This window comes from Hippopotamus amphibius, chromosome 4 (genome assembly GCF_030028045.1).
Source record: "Hippopotamus amphibius kiboko isolate mHipAmp2 chromosome 4, mHipAmp2.hap2, whole genome shotgun sequence".
Taxonomy (NCBI): Eukaryota; Metazoa; Chordata; class Mammalia; order Artiodactyla; family Hippopotamidae; genus Hippopotamus; species Hippopotamus amphibius.
This window is the reverse complement of record NC_080189.1, coordinates 70,056,001-70,075,643: the sequence shown is the minus strand read 5'-3', so window position 1 is coordinate 70,075,643 and position 19,643 is coordinate 70,056,001. Positions and strand designations below refer to the sequence as shown.

Sequence of the window (19,643 nt, the reverse complement as noted above, 5' to 3'; positions counted from 1 at the left end):
AAGAGGAGCACTTCCCAGCAGAACAGTTTTAGGAAAGAATATATATGTGCATCCAGGGCTATGCTAGTCACTTCAAGGGGCCATAAAGCTCTTTATCCTATGACTTCCAGTCATTCTTGGCTACAGTTATTCTGTCCTTATTATTTCCTGCGTAATGAAAATGACATTCTCACATATAGATAATAATTATTATTAATAATATCTCTTCACGGTATTAGTGCTAATGTGCCTGTATTTGGGGGTTGATTTCTATTTCACTACGAAGATAAGTGAAATGTATTAGTCACGATGATAAAAGCAAAAGAGATGTTTTTATAGATAAGAACCATTTAGCATTTTGGATGGAAAAAAAGCGTAACACTGGAATGTCATATGTATAAGAAGTCAGGACAGTAAAAAATAAAAACTCTGAAAATATAAGCCCAGATTTTTAAAAAGCCATTTATTTTAAAAAACTGGTTTGTCAAATCACATACACGAGCAGATACACAACTACCAAAGTGGCCCTGTAATAGACACCAGTGGGGCGTTCACCACACAGTACCTGAAAAATACAGCTAAAAAAGAGGAGTCTGTGGAGTATTTAACTTCAGATACCTACTGGACTCCCTGTTGAATGGCTTTAAGTTAGCATATAGTGAGTGAGAGGTAGAGTCCCAAGTATAATCGCTGATGCCTCAGGGCTCCATTTAAAAACAAAACAAAAACAAAAACCATTTCCCCTTCTGCACAAGGGAAGCCTATCCTATTTTTTTTCCTTTGTGAAAACAGAAGCCAAGTTTCTCTTCTCAAATGGTTCAGCGTTCCCAGTAAGAGTGTCATGTGGTGACCTAGGTGTTGTGCTTCTTGAGCCGTCTAATTTTCTTCACCTTCAGATTCAGATTCTAGGAGCAAAGAAAGAAAGTCAGGTCATTTCTTCTGAAACGCCTTTAAATAAGGTCATGAGAGAGTTTCTAATCTATCCCCTTCCTGCCTGAAAAAGATATTTTTGACTGGGCAGCCATTTACGAGAAAAGAGAGTCATATATGAGGGCAGAGAGCAAACTTCCACTTCTTTTTGCTTTAAACAAAATTGCCTTTCTAAAAATGCAACATGCTCAGAAATATTGTGGGTGACTATAACCACCTATATTTTTCTGGATCATCGATTTTTCATGCTTAGTTGGATTAAGTCTCATCATATTGTTCTTCCAACACGTATTCCCATTTTAAACACCAGTCAACTGGTGTTATAAAAATCCATATAATCCTGTAAGTGTGATTAAGCCAAATTTAATTTTTTTCCTTTCACATCTGCTGATTATTTCTTCCTCTTTGTCCTCCATTAGGGATAATTTAAGAGGTTTCATTTTGTTTATCATGCAGAAATTTTCATTGCCTTGATTCAGAAAGGCAGGCTAAGAGGTGGGCAAAATTTCTGATATGGAAGACACCTCAAGAACTTTAGTTTTAGGAAGGTGAGAAAAATCTGTGGAGGAGGCAGCTATTTTGAATTACAGTGAGAAAGGATTTGCTAAATGGCCACTGGAGTTGTTAAATGGAATCATACCTTCTTCTGCATTTTGTAACCACTCAACAAATTTCTTCATCTGGTCAAGGAAAACACTTTTGCCTTTGGCAACATGTGCTTCTTTGTACCATTTCAATATCGCTTCTTCACTCAGCACATCAGCTGCAATTTCAAATCAAAGGTTTCAGAGTTACTACATACATGTCATGGTTTAAAGCAACTTCATGTACTATAGTTTAATAGAAAGCAATCACTTCAAATATTACAGCTCTTTTATAAAAGAAATTCATGTTGAAACTTATCAGAAGACAAGAACCAAGCTCATTTCCATACAGCACAGTGCCCTGTATTTTAGTAGTTAGGGTAGTTAATACTTTAGTGATGATGATGGGACTGGGACTTGGAAATCTTACAGTGCTAATTTGCTGGTAGGAAACTGGGTTATTTTGTGATTTTGCCAATGAATCAGCAATTCCAGCGTTTCAGAACACTCTGTGTCCTGCCAGCTTCAAACACATCTTGATTAGGCTGCAATCTCAAATGGCTGGTCTTTTAAGGGGATTTGCTTCAGAAGAAAAAAAGGGCAAATGAAAAAAATGTAGACAGGATGCAATAATAATATTAACAATTAAATATAAAGATGACCTCCCAAGTGTATCATGGGAAAATACACATATAATCCAAAGTTCTACACTTACTCTATCACTAAAGTCCTAAATTTTTTTCCCACAGCACAATATCTAAATCACATGAGTAATGTTTTCCTTGTATACTGTTAAGGGAGCAAGAGATGTGTTAGATACACTTCCTGTAGGTTTTTCACAAAAAAGTGTTATCTATTAACTATCTATTACCTAAAACTCTAAATTCCACAAATATGCCTTGATATCCTCAAGTCACCATTAATTTAGAATATTTAATGTTAAAAATAGAAAGGGAAATATGAAAAATAAATAGCCTACATACTTTGCCAATATTCTAATGGATTGTCTGTTGGGATTTCGGAGTGGGAAATGGGATGGAAAATAGATAAAAAGGATTTATTATTGTCCCCAATGCCTGCCCAATCCATTGCAAGTGCTGATAAATCATTCTAATGATATTTTTGCAGTTAAAATATACCTTTAACTTACGAAAACAAGAGAAATGATTTGATACTGTTTTCATTCAAAACATCACTGATCTTTTCATAACAAAAACCTGTTTTTTTAAAATTAATAATTGGCTCTTGGATTCAACCGAAGAGACTAAATTGACTAAAAATGCACATGATCGGTTTTAGAAAATACAAAGTTTGTTTATTTTGACCATTAAATACACTACATTTTGCAAAGGAAGAAGGAAGTCTGGATTTATTCATTCATAAGGACTAGACATAAAAATCATAACCAGGAGCCCGAAGGAATTACTCTTAACTTCTAGTCTTTTAGTTTCTTATGTTTCCAGCTCCACACTCTCCACTCACAATGATGAAAGAACTTTCCCACCTCTTGCCATCAAAGCCCAGTTTTCATAGCGATGAGGAGCAGGTGCTTTACAACTCAACGAAGTGACTTGTTACTGGGTAAGACTGCTTTGCAGAAGTTTTTCAGGAATGCTAACTCGCTCAAACTTGGATTTTAAAAGTCCCTTTTATATAATTTGTTTTCATGACATCTTTAAGATGCCTGTGATTTAGACCACTAACTTCCAAACTGGTTTGATCATGCTCCCCTATCAGCAAGACAGTTCGGGGTGTGTACACCCAACACATGTATACTTTTTGGTTTATAAATTATACGCATGTACTATATAACTACTATTGTTAATGTTATAAAACAAAATATAGAATTAAATATGTAAAGGGAAATTCTATTTTTTCTCCTCACCTTAATGAATCATGTTTGTTTCAGGTTTTCCTTCTGAAGACTGAGAGCTCATTCCTGTGTTTTATTGCCCCACAGAGGCCAAAAGAGGCCATGCAGCTACTAGAATCCTTGTCAGTGACTGTGCTTGTGAAAGGGACAGTACACGACAGGTAACATCTATCAGATGTATTGTCCACTGAAAAATTAGACAAACTGTGCAGAGCTGAGCTCTTAGAAGAACCTAATTTAGTAATAAACACCTGCTGCAAGATTAAGGGAATAATAGTACCAGGGGAATAAATAATAAAGAAGAGACAGAAGCAACGACACAGGGCAACTTTGAGGCACAGCATGAACACCAAAAAGTTTAAAAAATTTAACTTTTGCTTAGAGAAAAGTCTAATCTGAAAAGGAAGGAACTCCTCGACAAAGGAAGAGAGAAATTTTTGTTTTTTCCCACTAAGGAAAAGCAGGGAGAGGAGTTCATTAAAACTGGGAGACGAAGACGACAGAGTGTTAGGATCACCCCAAAACGCCTACTAGGAATATGGAGGATCGGTAAAAAGCACAGTAAGAAAGGAAGACTTTCTACAACTGCACAGAGCTCCCTCACATCACAGCACATTCCTCTCCCTTCTGTGTGGCCAACTTCCGCATCACCTCTGGGGAAATACTTGCATCCCTTGAGAGCCTTCCTTTCTCTTTCTCCAAGTCAGCTTCAGCTCTGTGTTAGGGGCCCCACCTCGGTCATCTTTCCACTTCTTATCAGCATCTATCGGGATGAGCCACTGGCAGGGGACTATGATCCTTGGTTTCCTCCTACACTCTGCAGTCCAGGAAGTCAGGGGCTATTTTGTTCATCATTGCATTCCCAGCATTTAACATAAGATTGGCCATCTAGTTTGCACTCAATAAATGCAGAATGGACAAACTGATGAACTTGATAAGAAAAACTAAACATGTCCCAATGTATAGAGTTATAATTCAAAAGTTGGGTTTTCATGAGGGTCAAAGAGACAATATTGTAAAAGTGGTTTGAGAACTGCAAAGCTTTAGGTAACATTCGTTATTTAAATATTTAAGTTGAAAACGATGTCACTTGGAACTTAGAAAATTCAGTACTTTTTATTAGCAGTGTCACATAGGGACACAAGTCAAAAATAATTTACCTTAAAAAGCTGGGACCAAATGGTGGGAAGGCCAATAATCTTTTCTTAGAACAAGAGTAAGAAACTGCTTTTAGAAAAATGTGCCGTGAGGAACAGAATTTAACCTAAGAAATATCTGCAAACAATAAGGCCACAATAGAGATACTAATGGTACTTGAGAAGGTAGTTTTATATTTTTCAGACCTACATGCCGAGGATATGGTACTTAGCTTCAGGAAGAAAGAAAATTATTTTAGAAAGTGAATAATGTGATATGTGAAAAGTAGTGATGGATTTACTATTTTTCTTACTGTCCCAGAAATATAAAAATCTAGATTTTAGTACAAAAAGTAAAGCTTCACTAAGTGACCACTTTCTCCTTTCACTGCTGAAAAGCATTAAAGTTTATTCATTTTTATTCCACTGTTCTTTATATAAAATATCTAAAAATCTTTTAATAATGGCATTCATTTAAGTAATTAGGTTTTCAAAAGTGACATCCGATTTTCAAAAGGGATATGAGGAATCACATCCCCCCATTTCTGTTATCCTCAAGTCCGGAAATATAGGAAGGTGCGTATATGTAATAGAGACATTAAAATGGGAAAAGAGAAATGATTTCCATTACATTTTTGAAAACCTGCTTGAAAGCAAAATGTCAAGCGATCCTTATCACTAGATAAAAGAAACAAGACTATTTAATATTTGTAAAATGTGTATATGTAATTAATGAAAAGTATAACCTTAACCACATTACCATAGTTCATGGGATTTGTCACTTCTGACATTCCATACCCTTTAGACCAGTGGTCCCAGACTGACAGTCACAGCATCACCTGGAAATTTGTTATTTGCGGGTCCAATGCTGGACCCACTGAATCATTCTCCCCGGGGAGTCTGCTTTAACAAGCTCTCCAGGTGAGTCACATGCACACAAGCACTGGGAAAGGAGTGCTTTACTACGCTGTCCTCAAGCCTTCCTAGGTGTATGAAGTACACAACAAGAGCATCCACATCCTCATTAAAAACAAATGAAATATATGTCTCCAGGTGCACAAGTGTTTGTTGGATGAAATAAGGTCAAAGTGAAAACAATTCAAGAAGGCAGGTAAACACAGTAAGTCTCCCCACTGTGGTATGGAACAATCATTCCTCGGGGAGTCCATCTTCTCAAGAGAAAAAAATGCAATTATTTTATTCAGAAAAACAGCCTATGCACATAATTTTGTGGAAGATTATGAAATTACCAAGAAAATGACGTTGAGTGTTAACTCTGCAGTGATACAGTTTAGGTATCCATTTGTAAAAGTTTCCTGATTTCATTTCCAAAAATAATTAAGTCAGCATAAAACTGATGCAGACACTTACCTTCCTGCGTTCCCTTGGGCCTGCTCAGAGTCGCCCCACAGACCTTACTAACCGAAACAATCTATTTAGAAGCTGGCCACCTAGCTAATCAATGGCCTAAAGAAGAGCTAACGCCTCTTCTTTTTACTTCTCAGTGCCCACTTCTTGGTTATTTTATAATTTCAGGTCACTGTTTCTTAGTGTTTGGGGCTGAAGAATAGGAAATAAAGCAACCAGTTTTGCTAGCCATTAGTAGCAGTTGTAAAAAGTATAATGCAGGAGGATGTTGGCATTCATTAATGATTAAAATGAGACATTTGAAGAACAGGATTTTAATGGTTTATATGCCACCTAAACGCCTTTACTGATAAAATGTAGTTTATTTTTTGTTTTTTTGAATTAAGTATAATAATGAAATGAGGGTGATGCTTTAGATGAGGCTCAAACAACTGTGTCTCCGTGAAAAAAAGGATTTGGTAAGAGACACTGTTTGGGTGGGTTGGCAATTAAACGACGTGAGAGGAAATTATGTGTTTGGGTGGTAGTTTATAAACAGTTTGCTTTTCTGTAGTGGAAAATATCGACCACTCATGAAGCAGATGTGAAATGTATCCCACAGGCCTCTCTACCAGTGTAAAGTGGAGCCGGCTGTGGCCGGTGCGGACAGAACAGCCACTGGCTGGGGTGGGGGTGAGGGGGCTGCTTCTCTTTCTTGGCTCTTCGCTGACACAGGCGGGTTGGCCATAGGACCTGCAGGTTTGGTTCTGATGGGTCACCCAGATTTAAGACATTGCTATCTCCTGACCTTCGGCATCATTTAAGCCCTACTCTTAGGACATTGCTATCTCATGACCACATCCAAGAAGGCCTAATTCAGATCTGGCCAGAGAAAAACACCTTTACTGAACTTCAAATGGGGTCTGGCAGTCATCACAGTCTCCCACGGATATAAAAATTGTGCCAAATACCTTAGTGCTGAGAAAGCAAAATAGCACCCAAACACTTGTGGGCAAGATGTACGCATTTGAAGAATCTGGATAGCCAATTAAAACTCTTTGTGAAATGTTATTAAACAATTTTTAAATAGCTGGTAATCAATAACGTAAAATTTTTACATTCAATGTAAATGCCCAAATTGTCATTCAAAATAGACAAATTCAAGAACACATCAAAAAGAAAAGAAACATTTGGCTGGTATTAATTTATACTTTAGTTTTTTCTGTGTTATGCCATTTAAGATAGCAGTAACTTCTAATGAACATTTCATAGTGTTCAAAATGTATCATTTCTTAAGTGCTCCTTTCCCCCTGCCTCATGAAACTGCACAAACCTGGACCAAAGAACAGTCCCGGATCCTTTTTTTATATACTGTAGACAGGTATAGAGATTGAGATCAGTTAAAACCCTAATAGCATTCATTTTTAATAAACTGGCAGTGCCAGTTGTCATGGCAACCTAATCCTTATAAATACAATGAAAAGACAGTAAATATGAAAATCTAAAAATAGCCATTTCCTTGGAAAACAGGAGAATGGCTGGGCCAAATAACTAAAATACCAAGTGAAAAGCTAATTATTTCAGTAATTTTTTAAGTCAGCCTTATGGCACCTGAAAAGGCATGAACATGCTGTAAACATTAGGTAATCGTTGCTGTTAGAGTTCATCCTTACAATTCAAAAACAGGCCTTATTTTCCATAACTACAGTCTTTTTTTTTTTTTTAACCATCCCTCCCACCAAAATTATTAGTTCATCACCAGTCCGGTAGCAATTTCCACCAATGAGAAGTGCACAGGGGCCTAATCAGGCTGGTTCCTGAGGCCACGCACATCTACGGTGTTTACATCTGGTCTCTCTACATAACATGGCTGCCTCACTAAAACTCTAAGATTACCAGAAATCCATGTCCTCACCCCCACTCTGGTCCTCAAAGAGCTTCAACAAAACACAGAAACATAGTGACAGAACAACATGGATACATACCTTTATAAAAAAGAACCACGATCTTCTGAAAGGCTTTCATGAAATGGATATTGTCATAACAGTATTCTTGAACCTTCTGGAGGAGGATCAGCTCTGACTGGCCTTGGGAGCTGAACACAGCCAGGAGTGGAGCATATTGCTGGAACGGAAGTGGGGAGTAAAACCATTCACTTTCGTGGGAGGTACAGGGCTGACACCACATGAATCACAACAGTAATCTGGAGATTTGCTTAGAAAACCTTCACTTTGAGGATTACATTATAATAGTGTGTCCAACCAAAATGAATTTTTTATCCCAGCACCTTATCAGGTTTCTCTCACTGTACCCACTAGAAGGGACCAAATAGGAAATTCTGATTATATTAAAGATAACTGCTATGCTACTGTGTCTGTGTAATGGACATTGTGAAAATGAGACAGACTTCCTCAGTTCCCAGTGTTCGCAAGGATGCTGTGATTCCTGCACTACTGGAGTGTGGCTCTGCCATTGGAAGAGTGGGGGTCTCCTTCCTAGACCCTCTCACATGTCAGCTTTATGGTTTTGTTCGCATTGTTCCCTTCATCCCAAATGACTTGGCTTCCAGTTGCTGATGTCTGGCTATTGTTTTCTCTAAGACCTACTCAGCTCAACACTAAACTCCTCCTCTGAGCCTTCCCTGAATGACTTAACCTGCATAGGCTACTCACTGCTCTGTTCTCCTAAATACTGAGAGTTATCTGAATTTATATCCTACCTAGTTTATATTAGGTAGTTGTTGACTTCCCAATTCAAGTGTAAACTCTGAAGGCAGGCTCTAAGTTTTCTACTTGTCTTAATATAGTTTTAGAGGGAGAGGATAATAAAAGCAAAAACATATGTATCCCTACATAAAAATATATAATTTACACAATCAGTTGATTTCTCCCACCACTCACTTTTCAAATTCTAATGTCAACTTGTAGTTTACCTAAAAAGTACTCATTAAGAATTTTTGTCATGTAGAATAAAAGGAAAACCAACAGTTAGACCATATTTCTCTTTAATTTAAAATATTTAATCTATGACTGTTTTGTGGACTTTCTGACACTGTTTTTAGTAAGAATTTAACCTTAGGTATTTCATAAGCTCTTACATCTGAAACATTTTAGGTAGTGGCAAATTTAAAAAGACAAATATTAGGAAATATATATTTGGCCTGAGTCTGGGCAAATTGCAGTTAGAACCCATCTGTCACACTGTTAAGAGCTTCAGCTGGTCTGCAGCCAAGACTGTGTCTTGTTGTACCTTCAGGTGCTTGAGAGCCTGCTCAGCAACGAGTTCTTCCTTCTTGTTCCATTCCACAGCATTCATTACACAGGTCCACAGAAGTCCAATCACTGCTGTTTCCGGAAGATCATTCCTCTTCATTTCTTCTTTAACGTAGAGCACCACCTAAATTTCACGAGAACGGGAGTCAGAGGGTAACAGGCAGATGGGGACTTCCTCTCTGACTGTGCCTGGTCAGCAAAAGGTTTGGGACAGCCAAATAATTCTGTTCAGTTCCTCCCCTCCTGGCCCATACTCTCAAGCTACCAGAGGGAGGAGAACACAATGATTTGTTCTCAGAGCAGATTTATTTTTAGTCCCCAAATTAACAGGCTTAGCTCTGGCCAGGAGCTGCTGGATAACAGAAAATAAGAGACAATCTTGGTTTCTTAGGGGTTATTCTTTTACAGGCAGGAACCCATTTTGAGTCCAAGAGGGCAGGCATTATTTAAGCCAGTTTGACTTTCTGGAGTTTGTAGAAGTCAACAGTGTTGTGAATTTTTACTTCCAACCCTCAACTTTAAACCTGTTGATGAAAAATGTCTTGAGTTTGCACAAGGCACTCTCTACAATTCATTCTTTAATTATCACTTTTGATGATCCTCATGCCTCATGTAAATAAACTGTAAAGTGCAAAGACTTTTTTTTTTATATGATACATACCAATGCAGCGATACTCAGCAGGCTATTTTCCCTCCAGAATTACTTTTAAATATGCAAATGTATCCTAAAACTTGATCGTATGGAATAAAATCTGTCCAACAATGTATTTTATATTAAACTTGTTTGGAAAAATCTTTTGCCTTTTGAAATAAAATCACAAATAGAGGTGAGGGCCTCAGAAGTGATTAAAACCATAATATAGTACAAGTGTACTACTTTTTGAGTAGTACAACTCTTTTTCTCCCTTCTGTTTTTTTAAATGAAAATATTAATACATTGCTTTCTTTCCTGTTGGCCTGAGGTACAGAGGATCAGCTGTGAGGTAAGCAGCCTTTGTTCCAGAACAGAAGGAAATGGAAAGTCCCAGCCTCCCAGCTGGCTGGGTAAAGCTGCAAAGAAAGGTGACATCTTGGTACCTAAAAGTATCACAGTGTTATTTGGTTTGCTTTTTTTTCCCCAATGGAAAATCATGGTTAGAGAAATTTTTGCTTGGAGAAAGGTTACTGAATATATTGCTGACCTTAATGCCATGAGACTTAGGACCAACACCTCCGCCTGCTGGACGGCATCAGTCTGGAATTCTCTGGTCTTAAACCACAAAAGGTACCTTGTAAGGCTGTGAGCACGCAGCGTGGTGAGGGTTTGGGACTTGGGAGTAAGTGGCAAAAGGAAAGGACTCTTAATGCAATTTTTGAATTATCATGTAAAAGTTTTTAAAATTCAAATAGGAAGTTTTCTTCAGGCACGACTTAAAAAAAAGATAGTCATTGCCACATGAAATATAGCTATTCAAAAACGTAGTATTCACATTTTGCAAATACTCAGCTATTATGAGTGGGATCCAATGAGCCACTCGTCCAACTGGCCTTTACTCATGACACGAATGCACAATCACCCCTTTTTTGTCTTAAAATTAAAACCTATATACGTCAACCCAATCCAATACTTAACCATATTATGTCATCTGCAATAAAATGGGAAATCCACCATAAATTGAGGTATAATGCTAGTGGACAGTAAATCTATTCAACAGATGAAATATTTTGACAACCATAGCAACCTGGTGAATAAGTCACTTGTGTGGAAATAATCATTATTTTCTGGAACATCCTGGAGGAGTCTGAATTAATACTTTGAGATCATTTAAATGGTATGAAAAGGCCCTCAAGTTCATAGCAATAAATGAAGGGAGGTCTCCTTCAGGGAGGTAAAACTTGTGCTGAACAGCCTACATCATCCATCTCGCTAAACGCTGTGGCAGTGATGTAAGCCCATGGTCCCCACCTCCTTGATCGGGCATTCCTGGGAGAGACGCTCCTGGAGCTCCTTCTGCAGCTCCTTCCTGGTGCCCAGGGACTGCTGGACCCGGAGGAAGTCCGAGAGCTCCTTCAGACCTGCATCAGTGAAGTATTTAGCAAAATGATCCACGCTCTGTCTGTTAACTGGAAAGAGTTCCTGAGAGAGAAGAGAGACTGTTATACAACAGGCCATGCACATTTTAGCAGCATAAAGAACAACATTTTCATATTAAAATAGCACTTAGAATATCTGATATGTGGAAGAAAAGAATAAGGGTTGATTTTTTCAAAAGAATAAATCTCGGATATATTTCTTGAGCATTTGCTAAGGCACCTTCCAAAATTAGGCAGTTTGACAAAGAAAGAGAATAAAAAAATGCTAAGCAACTTACATAAACTAGATGCACTCATTTGGAACTGCTACTTACTTTCTCTTTTACTTTAATCGAAGCCTAGGGTGTACAAAAACAGAGCTAAATTTGCTACATTAAGTACAAATAAGATGATAACTCTGAATAACGTTGGGATTATTTCAAACTGACTAGAAAAAACTGAAATCATTAATCACACTGATTCCTTAACTATGAGTTAACAGATAAAAGCCAGTTTTAGTAATGCTGAAATGATTTGAGATAATATGAGAAAAACATTGACTATTATCATCTCAAGGACCTCTATTCACATTCTGAGAAAAATTATACACATTCTTCTAAAATACTAGCTCAGAGCTAAAGAGAATTTTTGTTATATCTCTTAATGGTGGTGCCTCTAAATTAAGTTCATGGCGAGATGTAACCTAAACCCGCCCTACCAACTCTTTGATTCATTACATAATTCTGTTGGAAATTTTTAAAGAGTAATATACCATGGCTGCTCTCATATTTTTTACCTCATTTCCATTTCACCTTACACAGCTTGGCAGAGTCTCAGGAACACTTAGTCATGTTCTAATCCTGTGTGACTCCAACACCCAACTAAGAAAGTAAGGCAATTCTCAAAGCTCTCACATTTTTCAGACTGCTGCAGAGTCTACAAAATAGACCTAACTTTTATGATGGTTAGATCTGCATATATATATGGCCAATGGCTATGTGGCTTCAATACATATCTCAGAAGAAAGATCTGTAACAAGTTTGCCACCAAGTATACGGACACAGCCAGATGGCTTCTGTCGTGACTCAAATTTCAATATTCTCCATATCATAATCCTATAATTTGCCTTGTTGAGTCATGAGTTTCAAAATGTCAGGAGAGAGTCGGTAGGAGCAGCTATCAAACGCGTTCATATTAAAGCAAACATTTCATACCTGACTGAAATTTTGTCACTGATATTTGTTCTAACATTCAAGAGGTCTTTCAAATTTGGTGGGGGGCGGGGGACTACTTTTAATTTTGAGTTTTTTCTATGAATCTAGATGTGGAGGGCATTTTGCTTATATCTGTATAAAGTAGACATTTTTATAGAAAAAGAAACTGTCTCAAGGTTAAGCAACTTGACACAAACGATGCAGCCAGAAATATTTAAGGACATAGCTGTGTGATCCCAAAGTCACTAATTATTCTGTTACTCATGCCAGCATTCAATGTTCAATTTTGGAAGAATGTGCCGACACACTTTGATCAAAAATTATGTTCAGAGTAATACATAATCAAACATGTTACTGATCGTTTTTTATTTATTTTTATGAACTATACAGTCCTTATGAATGATACATAATATCTTGAAAATTATTATTCAGATTAAACTGAGGTGAAATCAGTATAAATCATATCATGACATTTACTAAGTTGAAACATAGTTTTTGCATTTGTAAGAAAAATCCTACCCAGGTACAAACCTCCATCACCTCATCCCTAGATTAAGGTCTCCCTACTTCTGCCTTGCTCCTGAATCTATTCTCAAAGCAACAGCCAGAGTGATCTGTTAAAACCCCCAAATCACATTATACACACTCTGCAGAGACTTTTCCAAAAAATTCCCATTTTACACAGAATAAAAGCCAAAGTTCCTAGACGATATGGGACCTGCTATGACTCTGCACTGATCTACATTTTTGCTCTTACTAAATTCTCTCTCTTGCTGTCCCCAACATGCCATGCCTCAAATCCTTTGCATTTCTGTTGCCTTTGCCTGGAATGCTCTTCCTGGAGATATCTAGATAGTTTGCTTCCTCACACAAACGTCACCTTATCAGAGAGGTCTTCCCATACCAAACAGACACGTCTCAGGGCTTCCCTACTTAGTTTTCCAGTTTTTATTATACTACATATGTTAATTGTTTATTTAGCTTATTGCCTGTTCCCCTGCAACAGAATGTAAGCCCCATAAAGGCAAAGGTCATTTGGTTGAGTTCTATCAATATCTTCGGCTTCTAGAAAAGTTTCTGGCCAATGTCTTGATCACTGTTCCCTTTTCCAGTGATGGGGGAATGATGTCTCCCATCTCCCCTCTTCTCGGAGTTGCTATATATTTTTCTTGCTTCTGTATTACAGAAGTAGGTAATTGCTTAACTTTGAGAATATGCTATTTTTTCCCCCAAATATGCTAACACAAGGAATTTTGTTATATGCGTTAGTGAACCAAAAATTTCCTCCTAGCTGGTGGAACTGAACCTCTAGTTCCTCATTCATTTTTAAGTCAGCAAATACTAGGCAGGCACAGCCACCCTGTCCTCATGGAGTTTCTGGAAGAAGCTGCTGCCTATGCTTTTCATGCTCAAAGCATACGTAGGCAAAGAAACCTAGTAAGAACAGTTAAATGGTATGTGTTTTTCAAACAGGAAATATATTAAAAAAATTTTTAATGAAGTAACCTAATTAAGTTAACCAAGCTCTGCCTATTGGCATCTTTCAGGAACCATGCTTTAAGAAATAGCTGAATCTTTTGTGGTTAAGTTGTAATAGATTGTATCTTTGCTCCTATTAATTCACCCCTCTCTCCCTTGAACAAGTATTCAGTGAAGCCCCTCCTTGCTGTATCTGTCTTCACAGGTGGAGAAGTAGCCCGTGAATGGACTAAACTTTCCTATCCCACTGCCAGGCTCCTCAGTGACTTCTTTTGGCCAAAGAAGGTGACCTTTTAAAGCACTGGAATGGCTTACAGTCACCTGTGTTCCTGTCCTCTGCCACGAGGACAGAATGGCCCAGGTGGGAGCTGCTCCTTCAGCCTCCGTCCCAGAATGAAAGGGCTGGGGCCTGGCCAAGATACAGACTCAGGGACAAGAATATATTCCTTCATATGAACTTCCACCCACATCAGCAACCTTTTCATATGTCTTCTGTGACTTCTATATACCCTTCATTGTTAGAGAGTAGGTCCCATGAAGGCAGGAAACTTTTCTATCCTGTCTCTACTGGCTCCACAGCTTCTAGGACTGTGCCTGGCACAGAGCAGGCACTTAATAAATATACATTGAATGAAAAGTATTATCCATGGCAGAAATTAACAAGAATCTAGACTTAATTTTTCTTCATTATATTCTAAAGACTTCCAAGACATAAATAGGGCTATTTTAGGTAAACTTCAAGAGATAAAGGAATTTTAAGTCATTGAAAATGCAAGTTTACAATGAGCCAGATTTGGACTTGCCCCATGAATCAACACCCTTGCACAGCAGAACACCCTGGAAGAGAAAACAGATAAGCAACTAGGTAAAGAGAAGATGGCAAGCGTGTCTTGCGGTTTTAGACTTTGTCCTAAAATTGTAAAAGCAATTTCACTTGAAGCAATCTCTGTCATCTGCACAGCTGTTGCTTCTGGCAGAAATAAATTACAGGGAGCAGACAGAATTATGAGGACAAAATATTTTTCTTGATTTTGAAAAATACAGAGAGGTAAAAATTAATCAAGCAATTGTGATAATGGGAGCTTCAAAGTACTACAATTAACGTGCTTACTTTCTTAAATATCTAAGTATTTCCAAGGAATCTTGGTATAAACATGGAATCTTGTTTAAACTTTTATTTTGTTAACAAACTAACCTGTTTTCGAGATCAGTGTCATTCAAAGGCCCAAGATAATCATAAATGTCTAATTAGGTGGGATTGATGTGATATGAACTTCCACCCACATCAGCAACCTATTCATATGTCTTCTTTAAATTTCATATTAAAAATTTTAATTTCTATAGTTATTAGCTGCAAGAGTTAATTTTGATAAATGTTATCACTATATTAACAGACTTCCAAATTTGAAAGTCTCTGTATTCTCTATGACTCTTTAATTTTATCATTACATTTATTTATGCAACAAAGATTAAAATGGAATTAGTTTCTAACTGCCAGTAATACAGAAATAAAAGGAACCACAGAACCATGTTCCAATTCCACACAGACCCAGGCATTTCATTTGTGTTTTACATCGCAATTGACAGAGCCAAAGCAGAAGCATGAAACACACAACCCTTTGCCCAGACAACACTTACAAGTAGCCTCTTGTCTAAGTTGGCTTTTCTCAAAGAGGAGGTAACAGAGTTGGCATCTTTTTCTGCCATCCATGCTTTAAAAAGCTTGACAGCAAATGAGGCTGCAATGCCTATTTAAAAAAAAAGAAAAAAAAAAGAGCGAGTAAACCTTTTATAAGAAAAACCACTTGCGATGATGTACAATGCAACATTTCCCATTAGGTGCCCTGAAATGACTAAATAACTCAAAGACTTGATTTGGTAGAAAGGAAAAAGGGAAAACTCTCTAGGTTCTATACTATTCATTACTCAAGAGAAGAATATTTATATTTACATAAGAATGGGAAAAAATGTTAAAGTACTTTTCAAAGTTGGACTCCCTAATTCCAAGCTGTTATAATATAAATTTATTTATTTTCACCCCCTTCAAAACCACACTCAAAGCCAAGGATTTTCTAGTGTTTTGCCTCTACTTCGCCCTGTGGTTCACCAGTATTTCATGTTTATAACAGTGATCTTGAAGTACAACAAATAAATCATGAGCCATAAAACCGAAATGTCAACATGTCAACTAATTTGCTGATAAATGATACCAGCGAAAGAATATTAACAGTGACAGGTATAAATAAATAAAGCTATAGATGAACATGCATCATTTACTTCACAGTTTTACTTTTTGTGAAAAGCATTTTAAAGTATTCATGAGTTAAGCTATAAAAATGTCAGTGTTGTTTTAAGCTGAAATCTTTTCTGGATATTTTTAAAGAGATTTTAAAAATAGCCACATTAATCAGGAATCCACTCAAGTACATACCCATATTTATAACAGGATTTATTTCCAACTATAAATAACCAGATAACTAATAGACAGCTTTTCCGGGAACACTCCAAATTTCTAAATTAATGTTGCATTTATTCAATGAAGGGTTAAAGAGTAGCTGAAATATTAAACTGATTTTTCTGAACTGAAGGCTTCACTATTGTTGGTGGTCTAAGCAGTGTCTATTCCTCTTCTCTTTCCTAAGAGAACTCCCATTTTGCTCATGCCAGGTGACATCTATCTAATAAGTCTAAACCCTGGCACCACCTTCTCCCACAATTAGTTTAGTGACTTCAGCTTAAGCTCCACTGGTCACTGCATCCCCCAACTACTACTACTGGGCAGGTCATGTGGCCAATTTCAGCCAATCAGCTGAAGACAAGATAAATTATCCTGTGTTCAGAAGTGCTCGTCCACTGAACCTGAATGAAGACGCATGTGCCATAACTGCACCAGACTTCTTTTAAAGACTAAGGAATCCACCCTTGGAGTGAAGTCGATGCTATGGTAATGGAGGAAGATACCTGAGTCCTGAATGACATTGCTGTTCACCCTGAAATCTCCTCTACTTTTATATTTATTGTTATATAAGAAATAAATGTCCTTGGCAGCGGGGAGAGGGAGTGCAAGGGGTGGATAACTTAGGAGGTTGGGATTAACATATACAAACTACTATATATAAAATAGATAACCAACAAGGACCTGCTGTATAGCACAGGGAACTATACTCAGTATTTTGTAGTAACCTATAAAGAATAAGAATCTCAAAATGTGTGTGTGTACATATCTATGTATAACGGAGTCACTTTGCTGTACACCTGAAACTAACAAAACACTGTAAATCAACTATACGTCAATAAAAAAATAAAATTAAAAAAAAGAAAAGAAAAAAACGAGAAAGAAAGAAAGAAAAAGAAAGAAAGAAAGAAAGAAAAGCCCTTGTACACATATTTGAGTCCTGTCTTTCAGTTACTTTTAGGTAAATAAATTTAATTGATATATATATATAATTTATATAGACACCAACTTTACCCACTTTTTCCTTTTGAATAGCAGAGAAACTAAGCCCCCCAAATTGTCTATGACAATAAAACCTGTGTTATGACCTGGAGAATTTTATGTTGTCAACTCGTTCACCTGGATTTTTAACATTGTCGTTAGCTCAAAAGGTCAATATAAAATTTAACATAAATTTATGTAATTAAAAATAAAAATAACAGATCTTGTAATCCTCATTGTAAAGAAATAAAGTATGCTTGAAACTAAGAGTCTAAAAATCAGCCTCAAACCTATCATTTTGTATTAAAAGTGGCTCTTGGTGGAAGGATTGGAGAAATTTCTCTGTACTTGAGATTCTACTGAGTGGATGGTCCCCCTCAGCCATTTGTTGGGTGGTAGTTTGTGGAAAAGGTATAATTTCATAACCCTCTCCTGTTTGGGAAGCAAAAGTTTAATACTTTCATTTCTAGAGATGGTGAAATATAAAGAAAAACCATATGACATATGCTCTATGTCATTTCCATAACAAAGTTTTCTTCTCCTTTCCTACCCCAACATTTTACCATAAAAAATTTAAACATAAGAAAAGTTGAACAAATTAAACAATAAACACTCATTTACTCACCATCTAGATTCTATAACAGTTGATATATTGCTGTATTTGCTTTATCACGCTTCTGTGTGATATATACTGTGTATAGTCTATCCATTAATCTTTCTAATAACTTAATTTTTAATGCATTTCAAAAGAAACTGTATACATCATTTAGGTTTTTAATACAACCGGGAAGGCAATTATTTTCTGTTATAAACACTAGGAATAATCTGATGTAATTAATATTTACTGTTTATATTTTATCTTGTTTTCCTAGTATAAAATGTCTAGTACCATAAATAAAACATGAAAGATCATGACTTTTCTTCAGGAAAATACTTTAAAGTGCTATAATATTAACAATATATTAATAACAACTAGAGAGTTTGAAAACTATAGAGAATCTCTAAATAATATCATTTGACTCTCGATTTACTATTCTTTTCTCGGTTATGAGAAAACTGTTAACTCATTTCACTGCAGGCATGAATGAGACTGGACTTCACATCTGTAGGAGTAAATCCAAGTTCTAAGAAGAAACAGATGTTTTCACAAAAGCTCTTTTAATTTATTTTTAAGAAAAAAATAACTCTTTGTTATGTGTTGCATTATAACTTGAAAATCATCCTCCTACAAGAAAAAAGCCCACTTTTGTATAACTCTATAACCAAGCAACTGCATGCATGCCCATCAAACTCTTAAGGCCTTAAAATTAAAGCAAAATTCTGATGCAACCATCTGGACTTCTAAAATAGACATAATGAATATCTTTAAAATGCAATCAAAACAAACATCTGAGCATAAGATCTTGAGGGGAAACAGTTCAGAAGAATGGCCTGAACCAGCGAAATAAAGTACAGTTCGGGGGGCATTTGGGAATGTGAGGGGCATTTCTGGCTGTTCTACTACATGGAGGCGGGTGTTTTAGGCTGACATTCTGTGTTTGAGGGCAAAAAGGTTAAATGTCCCACAAAGCACAAAAGAATCCCACACAATGAAGCATTGTACCAACAAAATACGCCAGTAAGCATCTATGTTGAGAGAAATGGTTTGGACCAGATCAATTTCAGGGTATCTGACCTAGGCATTGTGTCTTGCACCAAAAATTCTAGCTTATTAATGTTCTTTATTTGTCTCTGTATAGGTGTGCATATGTTTTTCTCCTAATTTCTTAAAATAAACGTGTACAATTCTCTTATTGTTTGAAGACACACACACACACAGTCTCTCACATGGAGGATGGACGGGTAGTAGAGGACACTAAGAAGATGTACTGGTATTTTTCTGTCTTTGGCTTTTCTTTTCACATGTGACAGGTAGGAAAATGAGCATAAATACCTTCTTTGACTAAGCTGTCAGTGAAGAGACTGGTGAGGATGGTGGCAGGAAGGGTGCCGTTGCCCAGCAGGATCCCCGACAGCATTGCCAACTTTGTCTGCTCTGTTTCAGAAAAGGCTTTAAGGAAGAGGAGAAGCTGTGGGTCAAACAAAAGAAGCCATGTCTATAAAGCAAAGGAGTAAAGTAGGAAAATAACAAACAATGTACATCCGCGGTTAGACGGCACACAACTGGTGGGTCACATGAAGCACACCTCTTACTCAATGGGGACACACACGTATGTTCAGTTATAAATTGGGTGCTACAGAAAGGGACTTTATCAGGATCGTTCCTTTCTTCCAAGTTCACTTACAACATAGCTATAGATAACATTCATGGGAAGGAAAAGAGATATTTGGAGAACAGTGT

General features: G+C 36.9%; 1 protein-coding gene across 2 annotated transcripts in view; it reads right to left on the bottom strand.

Moving 5' to 3' along the window:
- Positions 1-425: 425 nt before the first annotated feature.
- BZW2 (basic leucine zipper and W2 domains 2) overlaps positions 426-19,643 on the bottom strand; it is a 54,976-nt gene continuing 35,758 nt past the window's right edge. For both annotated transcript variants that reach the window (XM_057730479.1, XM_057730478.1), the window contains exons 6-12: positions 19,236-19,371; positions 15,505-15,614; positions 11,067-11,237; positions 9,099-9,245; positions 7,835-7,973; positions 1,550-1,672; positions 426-884 (exon numbers count right to left, since the gene is read on the bottom strand). In XM_057730479.1, the coding sequence (XP_057586462.1) occupies positions 856-884; positions 1,550-1,672; positions 7,835-7,973; positions 9,099-9,245; positions 11,067-11,237; positions 15,505-15,614; positions 19,236-19,371 (855 nt within the window). In that variant the 3' untranslated portion in view covers positions 426-855. The remainder of the gene's footprint in view (positions 885-1,549; positions 1,673-7,834; positions 7,974-9,098; positions 9,246-11,066; positions 11,238-15,504; positions 15,615-19,235; positions 19,372-19,643) is intronic.